This window comes from Capricornis sumatraensis, chromosome 9 (genome assembly GCF_032405125.1).
Source record: "Capricornis sumatraensis isolate serow.1 chromosome 9, serow.2, whole genome shotgun sequence".
Lineage (NCBI taxonomy): Eukaryota > Metazoa > Chordata > Mammalia > Artiodactyla > Bovidae > Capricornis > Capricornis sumatraensis.
The window spans coordinates 56,900,289-56,915,775 of NC_091077.1; the positions used below are offsets into that span (position 1 = coordinate 56,900,289).

At 48.0% G+C, this 15,487-nt stretch overlaps 1 protein-coding gene across 1 annotated transcript in view; it reads left to right on the top strand.

The window, feature by feature from the left end:
* SH3RF2 (SH3 domain containing ring finger 2) overlaps positions 1 to 15,487 on the top strand; it is a 148,566-nt gene that overhangs the window by 123,374 nt on the left and 9,705 nt on the right. Inside the window, exons 7-9 of the mRNA XM_068981215.1 lie at positions 2,837 to 3,069; positions 6,565 to 6,923; positions 8,920 to 9,216. Coding sequence (XP_068837316.1) covers positions 2,837 to 3,069; positions 6,565 to 6,923; positions 8,920 to 9,183 — 856 coding nt within the window. The 3' untranslated portion in view covers positions 9,184 to 9,216. The remainder of the gene's footprint in view (positions 1 to 2,836; positions 3,070 to 6,564; positions 6,924 to 8,919; positions 9,217 to 15,487) is intronic.

Consider the following 15,487-nt stretch of genomic DNA (forward strand, 5'->3'; position numbering starts at 1 on the left):
GCTCTTTCCACTCCTTTCTGTCCTCCCAATAAACACCTTTCTGCCCAGTAAGCTGGGATATTTCTCTTTCAGGCAGCCTTCACCAGACTCATATGCCATCCCATTGCCTAAGGGGTAGAGAAAAGTGACAGGTGGGCCACCACTCACTGTCCTTTAACTTGCTACACAGAACTGTATAAAGACTGTCACAGTGCAAGCTTTTGCCTTACCAAGAGGCTACTGCCAGTACTGAGCAGGGTAGAGGGCACGTGTGTCAGGCCCCTTTCATGTACTACACAAGTTCTTAAGGGCTTATATCTCAGGTAGAAAGGGGGATACACTCAAAGCAGCACAGTGGGGCAAATCAGAGGCAACACGCTCACCTCCCCCTTAAATCCAGAATGCCTTTCAGTCTCTCCATCTAGAAAACAGGGATCATAACGTCTGCAGATCTCAGGTGTCATGGGGATTAATGAATATATGTTAGCACATCATTTTGATGTTAGAAGAACATGCTGGGTAAGTGCTGAGTGTTTTTTGTTTTTTTTTTTTTCTGGCTGTGCTGGGTCTCTGGGTCTTCTTCATTGCTACTTGGGCTTTTTTCTTGTTGCAGTGAGCAGGAGCCACTCTCTAGTTGTGGCGCATGGGCTTTGCATTGCAGTGGCCTCTCATTGCAAAGCACAGGCTCTAGGGTGCTCAGGCTTTAGTCGTTGCAGCTCCTGGGCTCCAGAGCACTGGTTCAGAAGTTGTGGCACTTGGGCTCAGTTGTTCCCTCGTGGACCAGGGATCAAACCCATGTCTCCTGCACTGGCAGGCAGATTTGTTGCCCCTGAGCCACCAGGGAAGCCCATGTTGATCTTTTTGCCAAAAAATATAGAGGGGTTCAGTGTTGGGAAGGGGACTTGAAATTTAGGAGTTTCTGGAATCCAGCCTCATCTGGGCCCCCCAAAATGAGGTTGCACCTCAGTCTATAAACAGTTGTCCAAAGAAAGGACTAGTCAAATAAGCCTGGCTCAGGCCTCATTAACTTTTCTGTACTTGCTGCCGCTGCCACTGCCAACCGTTTGAGAACCTGTCTTCCCTGTTGCTGGTCCATTTTGCAGCATCCTACACTTTGAGGTCTTTGTTTAAAACACAGGCAAGGTGCAGACACTGCCATGAAATCCAGCGCTGGGGAGTTCTCTCGGCCCAGCCCTCATCTCCAGAATGCAGTCTGAGCTCAGACTGGTGGCCAGCCCACTCCGCTTCCCTGACTGCATCCGCAGAGACCAGAGGAAAATGAAAGCTGTGGACAGAAACCCCCTCACCACAAGCATCTGTCCCCAGGGCGTGTGGCTGCATATGCTTCGTGGGCAGAGCTGGCCACATTAAGTGGTGCCTTTCCCATCTTGTGCAACACTGGTGGCTCATTATTAAACTACATACAATTTTTTAAGCAAAAGAGGGAGAGAAAAAGGAGAAATAAGAGGAAATTACCTAAAGAGAAACCTGGAGGCATTGACAGGGAGGAAACTACATGGGGACATCTTTGTGCCAGGACCTTGGTTGAGTTGGTTACCTCCAGGGAATTAGCAGAGGTTACTGAATCAACAGAGTGACAAGGTGATTGAAGAGCTACTCCACTGGGGCTATGATGTTGGGGTAGGATGGGACGAGGACAAGAGGAGCGTGTAAAGTGACAGCCATTCCCCACGGGGTTCAGGGAGCTGCAGGCTGGAAAGCGATGGGCAAGAGATTGCTGTTTTCAAAATTTAAATACTATTCTTAAAAATTAGAGCCTAAAAAAAAAAAAAAATTAGAGCCTAAGGCTGAAGGATTAGGTTTTGTGGAGGCATGTGTAGGGCCTACCAGCTCCTTTGGTTTGTTTATTTCAAGCAGGATACAGGGTTTTCCAAATGATGAATGCTCTGACTAGCCAGAAGGTAGTGTATCTCTCAGTGATAAGAGCGTGGGTGACAAGGGCCAGCCTGGACCTGAGTTCAAATCTCAACTATCAGTAAATCTATATTTTTTAAATCTACAAAACAGTAGTATTTATAGTTGCTAACTCAGAAGGCTGCTGTGAAGGACGCATGAGATAATGTGGGCAAAGGACTTGGCCAATGCCAGACATACAGTGAAAGTGAAAGTATTAGTCACTCAGTCATGTCCGACTCTTTGTAACCCCATGGACTCCCCGTGGAGCCCGCCAGGCTCCTCTGGAATTTTCCAGACAAGAATACTGGAGTGGGCAGCCTTCCCTTCTCCAGGGGATCATCTCAAGCCAGGAATCGAGGCCAGGTCTCCTGCATCGCAAGCAGATTCTTTACCATCTGAGCCTAAGTGCTCAATATGTGTGACACAGAATGGCTGGCTTCAGTGCTAAGTGCATTATGGCAGCCATTCAACACTTTAACAATATATGCAGAACACAGAAGATATAAAATAAGTCATATAAAATCTCTGCCTCCAAAGAGTAGAATCTAGTGGACAAGTCACTGAACAAACAAGAAACTGCCCCTCCAAAGTGAGATGAGCACATACAAGGTATTATGCTCTAAACTCAGGGCTGAAGGAACATGGGGTGAAGAGTGATCAGAGCTGGAGTGAAAGAAGATGAAATTCAAATCTTCTTGTCCCACCAGGCCTTAGTAGGAGACCTCGTCCCTCCCTTAGAGTACCCACACAGTTATTCCAGGTGTGGGAGCTGAGGCCTATCTATTTAAGACTCTGTGTGGTATGTATATATGGGTAGGAGTAGGTGAGGAGAGGCCACATGTGGTATATGGTTGGGAGCTGACTGTGGTATATGGCTGGACTCTTGACTGAATTTTTTCTTTTTCTATTTCTTTAAAAAAAAAAAAAATTGCACAACCAGAAAGACATCTAGCGTTCCAGACTCCCGAAGTCCTGGTCTCTACACCACATGGACGTTATCCACCTCCTCTGTGTCCTCCCAAGGCAGTATTTCAGAAAGTGATCCCCGGCAGAGCCGGCCCTTCAAGTCTGTCTTCGTGCCCACGGCCATAGTCAACCCTGTGCGAAGCCCAGCCAGCCTGGGGACCCTAGGGCAGGGCTCTCTCCGCAAAGGACGAGGTAGCATGAGAAAGAGTAAGTGGTGGCAGAGAGGTACGTGCCTAGACCTGAGGGATGGGGGCGATCTCACTCTGGGGAAACAGAGTGGTTTGGGGGTTTTGTTTTGTTTTGTTTTGCAAAAACAAGGATCTTTGCTTTAAGGTTGCTTTACATTTCCCAAATATCAAGTTGTTTTTATTAGATTAAGCAAAAGGGTCACAGCCCTCAGTCACTACATACACACACACTGATTGGGATGATACCAGCCCTGAGTACCAACGTGTAATTAGAACATGGCCTAGGCTGGATGCTGGTTCTTACTAAGACAGAATGACCAAAGCACTTGCTGGATCAGTGTTTCTCAAACTGTGCTCCGTGGAAACCCTCGGGGGTACCAAAAGGGAAATGAAGGATGCAGGGGAGGAGGAAAAGAGGAGTTGATGCTAAAAGCCCCTGAATCCCACTTTGTTTAACTAATATATGTACAAGTTTAAAAATTATATTATACAAAATTACACTATATTGTTCAAATATATCCTTCCAATCCTTCACCCCCAGTCCCAGGTTCTCATCTATGTACATGCATACCGTGTAATCTAATACACTGTTCTGCACCTTGCTTTTATTTTTATATAACATCCACATTGCGTGCATGGCAGCTACATAACTTCCTTCATCTTAAAAGCCGTGCTTTTATCTTCTAATATATTGAAACTCTGCATAAGACTTCATTTTGGGAGGTTCTAAAAAGTTTCTGAGACCCATTGTTCTATAAGACATCAAACCTCTATATTTGCACACCTCTCTAGAAGATGACAACAAGCCAAGCTAAGCTAACTTGATTTGTTCAACATCCCCTGACTTCGCCTGGGCTCTGCCATCCCTCCTTCGATCTTAAAAAAATAAAGGTGAACATGCAGTACTAGTCAGAGCAAAGGATTCGCACTGGGGCAATATGCCACACAGGAAAATGCCCTCAGAAAATTAAAGCAGTTATCTTAGTTCTACTCTTTCTCAGTGCTTTCTAGTCGCTTGCTTGGCTACTAATCTCAGCAGTCTTGCCTGTTTTAATTTGAGCCACTCGTGCCTCCCTCCTGCACCCTCCAGTGCCATCCTCCCCCCTCTCCCTACAACACACACAATAAGTAATCCCACCACAATAGCCTTGGGCAAGTTACTTACTTCTTGGGTCTTCAGTTTCCTCGTTTGAAAAATGAAAATAAAAATAGCACCTACCTTATCAGAGTAATAAAAGAATCCATTTAATAGTAATGATACGGTGCCTGGCACACAATAAGCACTCAAGAAATGTTAGCTATTTTTATAGCATTAGTGTCTTATAAGTATTATCATAGCTCTTACAATTCAGCAGATCATGTTAGGTCCACCCATAATGTGAATGTATCATTTCACTTAGTGCTGAAATGTTCACACTTATGAATGCCAAGAAGAACATCCCCATGGCAATGTTTCCCACTTCCTTTTGGACACTTCCTCTCTTCCTTACATCTGTCTTGATCAACTTGGAGTTTTGACCGATTGCATTGTGTGCACATGTAATAAGCTCCAACCTCTTGGAAATTAGGAACCCATAAGCTGATAAACTGATTTTTCACTCATTTCCAAGAGCCTAAGGACAGGTCTGTGCTTCCTTGATGGCTCAGACAGTAAAGAATCCACCTGCAATGTGGGAGACCTGGATTCGATCCCCTGGAGGAGGGTATGGCAACACCCTCCAGTATTCTTGCCTGGAGAATCCCTGTGGACAGAAGTGCTTGGTGGACTACAGTCCATGGGGTTGCAAAGAGTCAGACACAACTGAGTGACTAAGCACAGCACAGCAAGGACAGGTCTGCCCAGCATGGCTTTGACTTTTCTAGGTTCCCAAAGCTTTCTCTCTCTCCCTTTCCCCAAGGTGAGGCTGGTCAAGCTATCAATCTCCCCAAAGCAAAGAGAAATGACAGAGAATTGACTATATGCACCTCACAGGGCTGTCAGTGGGAAAATAAATGTCGACATTGAAAGGTCAGACTCGTGTAAGCGGTGGCTGGCTTGCCAGCGGTGGCTGAGAATACCGACGCTCTTGAGTGAGTGTCTGCTTTTCATGTTCACACCCATCCTGATGAAGAGTCACGACACAGAACACAGCCTTGGATGGGTCCTCTGTGCCAGACACACGTAACTTTGATTCACACATGTGTCCATAGAGTGTCACGGAGGACTAACATCTCTGCTATGGCTGCAAATGCTGGGAGGCCCTTATGGAGAAATGACCCACAATGTGGCTCAGGGTGTCTCTCCTACTCCCCACCTCAGAGTACAATAACTTGCTGATTATCCAGATCACCCATAGGACATGTTCTCAAGGGGTGGGGAGCTCCTGTGTTCTAGAGAATTTGAGGGGAAGGAATGGCTTCCTTTTACAGAGGAGGCTCATCTCAGTTAAAAGCAAAAAAAAAGGAGGGGGGAATGAGCTCAGGGAAGTGAAAGGGGCAAAATCAAACTCCTAGACCATGCATGCATTTTTACAGTTTGCTTCTCCTTTACCTAGAAAAGCAAAAAAAGTTTTCAAACATGGGGGCATTTATTATGTTCCAGGCACTATCCTAACACTTTGCATGCATCATAAAATATAATCTCACCTCAGCCCATGAGGTACTGTTGTTAGCTCCAGTTTACAACCAGAGGGGCCGAGGAGCAGGAAGGTGATGTGACTGACCAGCCCCTGGCTCCTTGAGAAGAGATGAGATTCCAGAGCTTGTGTCATGGGACTTGCCGAAGCTCATCTGTTCCCAACCCTAACTCGGAAATAGCCTTTCCAGATTTGCTTCCAGCTACTGTCACATTTGCCCAGTAGACATGGTCTCTAAATCCCACTCAGCCTTCCTCCCCACAGACCCGATGAAGAGCAGAGGTCCCCATACCACAGGCATAATGCTTCCATCAGAATTTTCTTCAAGAAGTTGGTCAGAGTCTCCTCCCCTCTCTCCTCACTCTCCCTCCTGCTCATGCCTCTCAGCTGACTCATTCTTGTGAGTCTCAGTGTCTGCTGTCTCTTGCTTTGTCTCTGCTTTTGTGTCCTCTTTGGTCTGCATGACATTTCAGTTCTCTTCTCACTGTGAAGCCCTCTCTTTAGGACTGTGTTCTTCATATCCCATCTTAAAGGCCTGGAAGGAGATCATAGAATTGTGTGTGTGTGTGTGTGTGTGTGTGTGTGTGTGTGAAAGAGAGAGAGAGAGACAGAGAGAGACAGAGAGACAGACAGAGGACGAATGGAGGTAATACACCTTCTGACACCACCCCCCACCAACACTCACCTAGCCAGTCATTGGCTGCCAGCACTGGCAAGCGGCACTAAAAAAAGAATAAGGTCACCTTTGAAAGACCCTGGGAGAATGTGAGCACAGTCAAATTGGGAAAGCACTTAACTATTCTGGGATATCAGGACGTACTGCCTACTCAGTGGCCCCCCTCCACCCCAAGCTGCTGTCAGCCGCCCCAGGGCTGATATCTCTGTCTTATAATTCTCAGATGGATCTCTGCAGAGACCCGTCCAGTCGGGGATCCCCACCCTCGTGGTGGGCTCCTTCAGACACAGCCCCACCATGGTGGTCCAGCCTCAACAGTTCCAGTTCTACCAGCCACAGGGGGCCCCCTCCTCAGCCTCCACGGTGGCGGCGGAGCTGGGACCCAAGCCCACTCCCACTGGGGAGCCTGCCCTCACGTGCGTCAGCAGGGGCAGTGACACCAGGATCCACACGGCAGCCAGCTCCCTCATCATGGAAGGCAAAGAAATTCCCGTCAAGAGTGAGCCTCTCCCCAAACCGCCTGCATCTGCCCCGCCCTCCATCCTGGTGAAACCAGAAAACTCAAGAAACAGCAGCGAGAAGGTAGGAGTAGGTGACATGGCAGCGGTAAAGAATCCTCCCGCCAGTGCAGGAGACACAAGAGACGTGTGTTCAGTCCCTGGGTTGGGAAGATCCCCTGGAGGAGGAAATGGCAACCCACTCCAGTATTCTTGCCTGGAATGTTCTATGAACAGAGGAGCTTGGCAGGCTACGGTCCATGGGGGTCACAAAGATTTAGACACACTGAACATGTATGCATGACCATGAGGTGACGTGAGGAGGGCCTGATTCTTTAGACCCCTAACTTTGCACAGTGTCTCAGCTCCTGAGATTTCAACTTTGAATGGATGAGGAATCAAAGGAATCCTCACACACAACCCCTCTCCACATCCTTATACCACCTCCATCCTCCCTGGACATGTTACTGAATCTCCTTGATGCTTCCAGAATATCTCATACATCCTACTTTCAAGGCCCAGGGGTGACTTGAAAAAGCATGGCTTTGGCCTCAGATGCAATGTTGTTTTGAATTCCAGCTCTGCTGCTTGCTAGCTGGTGACTCCGGTTAAAACATTTCACCTTTCTGAGATTTTTTGCTTAATCTGTAAAATGGCAGTAAGAAGAGTCACAGCCTCACAGGACCGGAGTGGAAATTAAATGAGATGAGTAAAGTGCTTACACAGGGAATAATGTGTACCTGTTCACAGTATGGAGGAGGTAACTGAGACACAGCAGAGTGTAAGTGACTTGTCAAGGTCACACAGAGCTATAACTACTCAATTGACGATTATCAGGACCTTTGTGGTTCTGTGGCTTTTCCATAAGAAGACATAAGAATTTTTGTAAACGTTTTATGTTCTCAGTAATATCCTTGAGGAAAGAAGGATGGTGGGATGGAGGAGGTAACAAGAAAATTAGGTGACTGTTACTGTTTCGTTTTGGGACTTCCCTGGTGGCTCAGCAATAATCTGCCTACAATGCAGGTGATGTAGGTTCAGTCCCTGGTTCAGGAAGATCCCCTGGAGAAGGGAATGGCAGCCCACTCCAGTATTCTTGCCTGGAGAATCCCATGGACAGAGGAGCCTGGCAGGCTACAGTCCATGGGGTCACAAAAGAGTCAGACACGACTTAGTGACTAAAGAAACAAACAAAAGACAGGCAATGGCCAAGGTAAACACTGATTGTACCAGACAGATCCTGTAACAGGCTAGGAAAGAAGGGAGAGAGGAAAGGCTTATGCAAATGTGAGATGGTGACTCCCACATAGACAGGGAGCTGCCGATCAGCACCAGCCAACTGTTGGCAGAATGGGGCCCTGGCCCCGGTGCACCTGAGCTATATCATAAGAGACAGATGAAATCCTGACTTTTATATAGCAGTCTCCCAATTTTTCATGTTAGCAGCTAAAAACTCTTAAACCTTCTGTAGACAAAGTGTAGTCAGCGGTGTCTAGTTTGCTGGCTCTGCTTTGAGGATTTATAAGTTAATCACAGAACTTGACGCAGTCAGCAGGTAGGCCTCAGGGAAGAGGTGGGCCTCAAGACAGGCCTTATTGGCAGGTGGAGAAGAGAGAGGGGAGGTGAACTTCTTATATTTTCTCGAAAGGATCATACCCTCTTGCCTAGGACCCTGTTCTTAGGTCGGTGATTGCCCCTTCTATTTCTGCTAGATAATCCCCATTCTTCAGTTCTTGATTGAAATAACTCTGCCTTTAGGAGGCCCTCCCTGACAAGTCCCATTCCAGCTTCAATTGGATACTCCTACCCACTCCCTTAGCATCTTATTCTTCCCCACGGAAGCACTGGTTCTCACTGTCATCTGTCAGGGAAGTTCTGTTCACGCTTGGATTTGTACATAGCACTTGACAGAGTGGTGATCCCTGGTGGACTCTCATGCAGACACAAGTATTTGCTGGAGGAACACATGAATGAGGCATTCCCAGAAGGGACAGGGTAAAGGAACAACGTGAGCCAAGTCCTGGGGGAAACAGCACAGTTCTCACACCTCAGCCATGTCCCTTTGTTCTCCTGTCTTACAGCAAGTCAAAACTGTGAGATTTCAGAACTACAGTCCTCCTCCCGCCAAACACCACACCTCCGGGAAGCCTGAACAGCCAGCCACCCCAAAGGGGTCCCAGCCTGAGGCAGCCCCCTTGGGCCCGGAGATGACCATCCTGTTCGCCCACCGAAGCGGCTGCCACTCTGGACAGCAGACAGACCTCCGGAGGAAGTCAGCTTTTAGCAAAACTGTGACCCCGGTGTCCACTGCCTCGGCCACGCAGACCACGTTTCCCAGCAAATGAGTCTACAGGCGGCTTTTCCTAGACCCCAAAGAGGTGAATTGCATTTAAATATAGTATGCCTCCACTGAGGGCGTCCTGCTGTTCTTTGGGGACTTGAGCATGGGTCCTGTTCTGCCTTGTTTAGCTCCAGGAAAGGACAGGTGGGAGCGCAGATTCCTGCCTTGGCTAGGAAGGTAGACTAGGTGACCTTGCAGACGTAATGATTCGATGTCTCAAGACGACTGCCCAGACCAAGGAATGGGAGCTCATCCTGCCCACTCTCGTCCCAGTGTGGAATGTGCGCCCCTCATTCCCTGTGCTCTGTGTAGAATTTCTATGATGCTCTAAAGCGAGGTTCAGCCGGGGGATCACAGTGGTAGAATGCTGGCGTTACTTCTTTGACCTCAACATCTTAGAACAGCTTCTGCCAGACCACTAGTAGGCACTGTATATTTTTCCCCTCCATTGAGTCATAATCCTGGCTGCCAAGGGAGAACTTCTGGGAAAGGTATGAGACGAATGCTGTGAACATTCTAAGAACCCTCTAAACCAAAGAGAGCCAGCTCCCTGGCTTTGCTCCAGACAAGGTCAGAGAGAAAGCTGACTGCTGTCATACTTGAAGCTTCTCAATTTGTTTGCCCACATACAGTCCTACACAGTAGATAAGCAAGAAGCATGTACTTATGGAGAGGGTCCTGTATGATACTATGGACCATCGTTCATCCTTGGCTCTAGACTGACTTCCCCAAGAAAACACAACATGCTTAGAAACAACTTCATAAGGGGTTTGAGTTTAGATATTCATTCTGTTTGCACTGCAAACAGTCTTTACTTCCACTGATTTCTTCTATTTGGGGCAGACTAGATGTTTCCCTGGGTTGCAGGATAAGGTAACAATGTTATGGGGAGGGTGGCAATCCAGAGCTGGGTGGGGGTCTCTTCTAGAGGAAAGTGTCTGTAAAAAGGGACTGGACAAATAAAGTTGGAGAGGAAAGGGAATAAGAAGGAGGAGATGATGAGAATGAGAGAGAAAGACAGAGGGTTAGGGAATGAGTCAGGGAAGAAGACCAAAGAGAAGACCAACCTTGACATTCTTGGCAGGTGGGGAAAGAAGGGCGGAGTCTGCAAAGCTAGGTAACCCCACTAAGATGGGGGCTGACTGAGTGGGACAGCCAGGCAGAGCCTTGTAAACAAGGCTAAAGGGCAGCCCAGGGAGCAGAGACAATGCTGTAAGACAAACGATTAATTCTCATTAAACTTAATTATTGTGATTTAACATTTATTGCATGCCCATCAATGTGGGCACTTCAGTGCATGAATGCCATTTACTACTAAGCCTGGATATCATTTAAAAAAAAAGTCAAGTCTAATTAGACCTTCTCCCTGGACAGTTCTTAAAGATACTGGGATTAAAAACATTTATCTTTTACATACCAACCACACACTTGGCAAATTGAATTATCCAGACTTTTCCAGACCTTCATAAAACACAAACAAAACCATCATTCTGCCAAGAACTACTGCACATGTCAGACCTTTGGGGTCGCTAGGGCCAGTGTGCCAACACGTTCTGGTGCTTCTGTGAGATACTGACCCATGTCTACTCCACAAAATCGTCACCCCAACTGCATGATTCAGTGAGGTGGAAATAGTCATCCAGACGGAGAAATGGAGAAAAGTCACCAAGGCAGGCAGGCATCGTATGATTTGTCAAAATATGAGTACCTACCCCTCGTATTTACCACAAAAAGTACTCGCAATGAGTTTAGCAATCTGCCCCCAGAGCAGCAGACATGTGACCTGCCCAGACAACCAAATATTTACTCTGTGCCTCAGTAGCACTGGAGCCAGTTACTTTTTAACTGATGTGGCTGAAAAGCAGGTTTGAGTGTAATGAAGACACAATCCATGCCCTCCAAATGAAACAGAATATTCATTCCATTGCCCACAATCTCTATAGAGTAACCTTTCTGAGAATTGTAAGCAATGCCAGACTGGCCACTCCCCTTCCATCCAGCCCCCTTTCCCCTGCTCAGCAGCAAACACCCTCTCAAACAAATCCCATCTCTGCCGAGTCACCTGAGGATTTGAAAAGGGTGGTACAAGCTGAACTCGCTGCCACTCCCTGTCATTTGTTCCATCACCCTGTTGGACACTACATCCTCTGCTATAATGTCCGCCATAACCTTATAAGGCAAATGTAACTCTTCCAGTTATAGAGCCTGGGGAGCCGAGGCTTGGAGGGTAACCGCAGACAGTGGCAGAGTGAGCTGGCGAGCTGCCCTCACCCTGAGTTCAAGCTATCTAACTTCAGAGCCCAATCGGGACTGTGCTCAATGAACCAAAAGACCAGCCTTGGTGGCAGCTCACCACCTTCAGACCACAGAGAGGAGGCACAGTGCGGCGGCCACAGTTGCCGGCTCTGCTGCACACAGACTAGCTCCAGTCCTCATTTGCCACGTGCTAGCTGTGTGATGCTGGGCAAGCTACCTGACTTCTCTAGGCCCTGCCTTCTTAAAAGCCATGATAATAGTGCCAGCCTCACTGGGTAATTGTGAGGGTTAACTGAGGTAACGTAAAGTGACTGAAGTCATGCTGGTACATAGTGAACACCTGAAAAAGGTTAGCCTTGAATGTTTTTAAGGAAGTGGGCTATTGAAATTCCAGGCAAGAAAGTCTAAATAAGGGCCTGCCCAGGGCTGTGGTGCTAAAAGGAGACCAAGTAACCTAGTCATGGAGGTCAAGACACAGTCTAAGCTGAGTCCTGAAGGACAGGAGTCAGGCAGGCAAAAGGATGAGAGAAAGGGTGTCCAAGCGGGGTAAGAAGCACTGGCAATGGGTTTAAATGTAGCAACCAAGTCAAGTTCTCTTGTCCCCAAGCACAAAGAATCCACTCCTGTGTGGAACATTCCAGGGATCCCAGGTGGGTGTGGAACACCTCACGTCTGAAGCCAGACATTCCTGTGAGAACTCTATACCCTCAGCCAAGACTCGGAGTCCCTAGAAGAGGTCCTGTGATCAGCCCTGACACCTCAGTGCAAGGAAAGCTGCTATGGGCAGGCTGTGCTGGGGCAGGAACAGAGGGGAGGACACCTGAGAGATGAAGGAGGGGCACAACCAGTTGAGGACAGACTCTGAGGACCACACTTGAGGAAATGATTGCCATAAGCAGCTAGTGGTAAAGAAAACTGCCTGCCAGTGCAGGAAACATGAGACCTTCAATTCCTGGGTCAGGAAGATCCCCTGGAGGAAGGCATGGCACCCACTCCCATATTCCTGCCTGGAGAATCCCATGGACAGAAGAGCCTGGTGAGCTACAGCCCGTGGGGTTGCACAGAGTCAGACACGACCGAGCACGCACACACAAACAGCATCAAGGTCCTCACTTAAAGCCTGTCTCCTTCCCGGCTGGCATGGGACCATCTACACTTCCTCCCCTGCCCACTCCCATAGACAGAGCTTCTGCAGGAAGATTTTAAAGCAGTGGTCCCACCTATGACTCAGTGAGAGGCCGAACTAAACACTGACTTCTGACTCACAGATTTTCAGCTTCCCTGGGACTTTCAGAAAGTCCGTCTACATCAGGCCCACATTCCTGATAGGCAGCCATCCAGAGGGAGCTGCGTCAAGGTCAAGATTTCAGTGAAATGGACACGTGCTCTTCAATTTGCCTTGACCCCAGCAGCCTGCTTCACTCACGTACCTGCACCTGTGTGTTCCCCTCCAGACTATGTTCCACTTCATCTCAGAAGCATCTTAAACCCCTTCCACATAGAGCTGGGTCCCCAGATATCAGCTGATCCAGGCACACAGGTCTCAAGAGCATAATGGTCCCTGCCAGGGCCCTACAGGATGCTGTTCAGTAGTTTTGGGGTGGGGACTAGGCATATGTGTTTTCAACAAGCTCCCCAGGTGATTCAGAGGTACATAACAAATGAGAGAAAGTTCACCTTTCTTAAATGGTATAGCAGTGCTGACATTTGGCTCTGAAATTCAGCAGGAATATGGTCACACTGGTTGTCAATATATTGAAAGCGTCCTGTACTGATAGGTGAATAGTAGATTCTCTGAGCTCCCCAGGGCTCTCCCCGCTCTCACACCCTGGCTCTTTCTCCAGGTCCTCCCCATCGCTGTCCTGTCCAAAAGCTAAGGCCAGCTGCAATTGAGACCCGCAGCAATGAAACCCTTCTTCATTCTGATTAGCTAATACCTATGACATACTGGGGTTCCCTGGTGGCTCAGACAATAAAGACTGCCTGCAGTGCAGGAGACCTGGGTTTTACCCCTGGTTGGGAAGATCCCCTGGAGAAGGGAATGGCTAGCCACTCCAGTATTCTTGCCTGGGACATCCCACGGACAGAGGAGCCTAGGGTCACAAAAAGTCAGACACGACTGAGCAACTAACACTTTCACTATGTCATAATGATTCTGAAATGTCTGGACTGTTACCCTGTTGTACAGAGTAAGTGACCTTCAGAGGTCACTCAGAAGTTGAGAGCACTACTATCAAGCCCAACACTCTTCCTGGCCCCCATCCTGGCCACTGTTCAGCCCTTAACATTTACCTTTGTAGGCCCTCAGCTGAAGCAAGAAGCTGACTTGGAGGACAGGTGTTTCCACGCCTGTTCACCTGTCTTTTTTCAGCTAAGAGTTTCCTAGGTGTAAATGATAAACTTCAGTGTCCCAGCTCCTCTGGTCTCATACAGGCAGGTAAGGGAGCATGTACTTGACTTCAACAAGATGAACAGGCCCCCATCTTGATCCTCTCACTGCCTCTTCACACAGGCCGGCCCCACAGAGTCTGACTCCCTTCTCGGGGAGCAAGCAGCTGAAGCATGCAGGATAACAAGGGCCTCTCCAGCTGGGAGCACGTGCTTAACAAGCTGGGCCCTCCCGGGGCAGCAGCTGCTGCCACTGAGGCTTCTCTCGCTTATGTCTTGAGAGTGAAGGCCCCAGTTCTCCCTCAGGTTGAGTGAAGGGAATGTTAGCACTTGCAGAAACCTCTTAGGTGACCATGAAAGACAGTCACTCAACAGGCAGGACCAAGTTGGGGAATTAACTCCAGAGAGCCTTACAGCAGGTTGGCGTCATTGAGGGTAAAGCTCACAAGGACGTTTTGCCTGAAATAGAACAATGTTAAATGATGATCAAGCCATCTGCTGTTTGCCAAGCTGTAGTATCGTGTCCTAGACCAGAGTAGAAACAAAATGTTCCCAGGAAGCCCTTCCGCTGATCGACCTACACTTTGACAAATGGAAGGCAGCAGAGGTGGGATCAAAGATGATGGGATGGAGGAGCACTGCAGATTCACCCATCAATCCATCCAACAGCAGTTAATTCACCACGCACCCTGGCCCAGGCTCTATGAGAGGCAACGAGGATAGAGTAAACAGGATAGATAAAATACAGATGGCCCCCACAGAATGGTGTTTCTTACTACTTCTTTTCTGAATCTGGGCTCCTTTCTGCTTTTCTCCCCTTTTATAATTAAATGTCCTATGCTGGTAAGTCGCTTCAGTCATGTCCGACTCTGTGCGACCCCATAGACGGCAGCCCACCAGGCTCCCCCGTCCCTGGGATTCTCCAGGCAAGAACACTGGAGTGGGTTGCCATTGCCTCCTCCAATGCATGAAAGTGAAAAGTGAAAGTGAAGTCGCTCAGTTTGCTCAGTCATGTCCGACTCTTAGTGACCCCATGGACTGTGGCCTACCAGGCTCCTCTGTCCATGGGATTTTCCAGGCAAGAGTACTGCCAGTGCCTTCTCCGAAATGTCCTATAGACATAATTATATAGGATCATGAAACCAGTAATCATATATCTACCACCTAGCTTTTTAAAAAATAATTGAAACTTGCTGTGTGCTTCTCCCAGTTTCATTCCTTCCTTCCCCACCTCCCACTTCCCTCACAACCTCTATCCTGAATCCCATGTTTATCATTCCCATGTTTATATCCCACTCATGTACCATATGGAACTTTCAGCACAGCTCATAGAGGTACTCAGTAAACACTAGTCAAAGAAGATACTGCAACCTGAGGCCATACACACCCAGCCTGAATATTTAAACTCCCATCTGGTTACTGTCATTGGGACTCAAACGCTTTGATTTATTCCTGGGATTTGAGATCTTGATGCACTGGCATGTCTGGTTTTGAGGCATTCGAGTTTAAAGGGGTTTTTACAAGAATTCTTCCAAGTACAGCTGCTTTAGGAGGCCCTGTTGCTCCTGAATAAGGAAAATATGGGCTGTGACTGTGCCTACATTCCTTGAATATAGGGTTTTCAACACAGCTTTCCTCTGCACCTTGCCTGGAGCCTCTGGGTA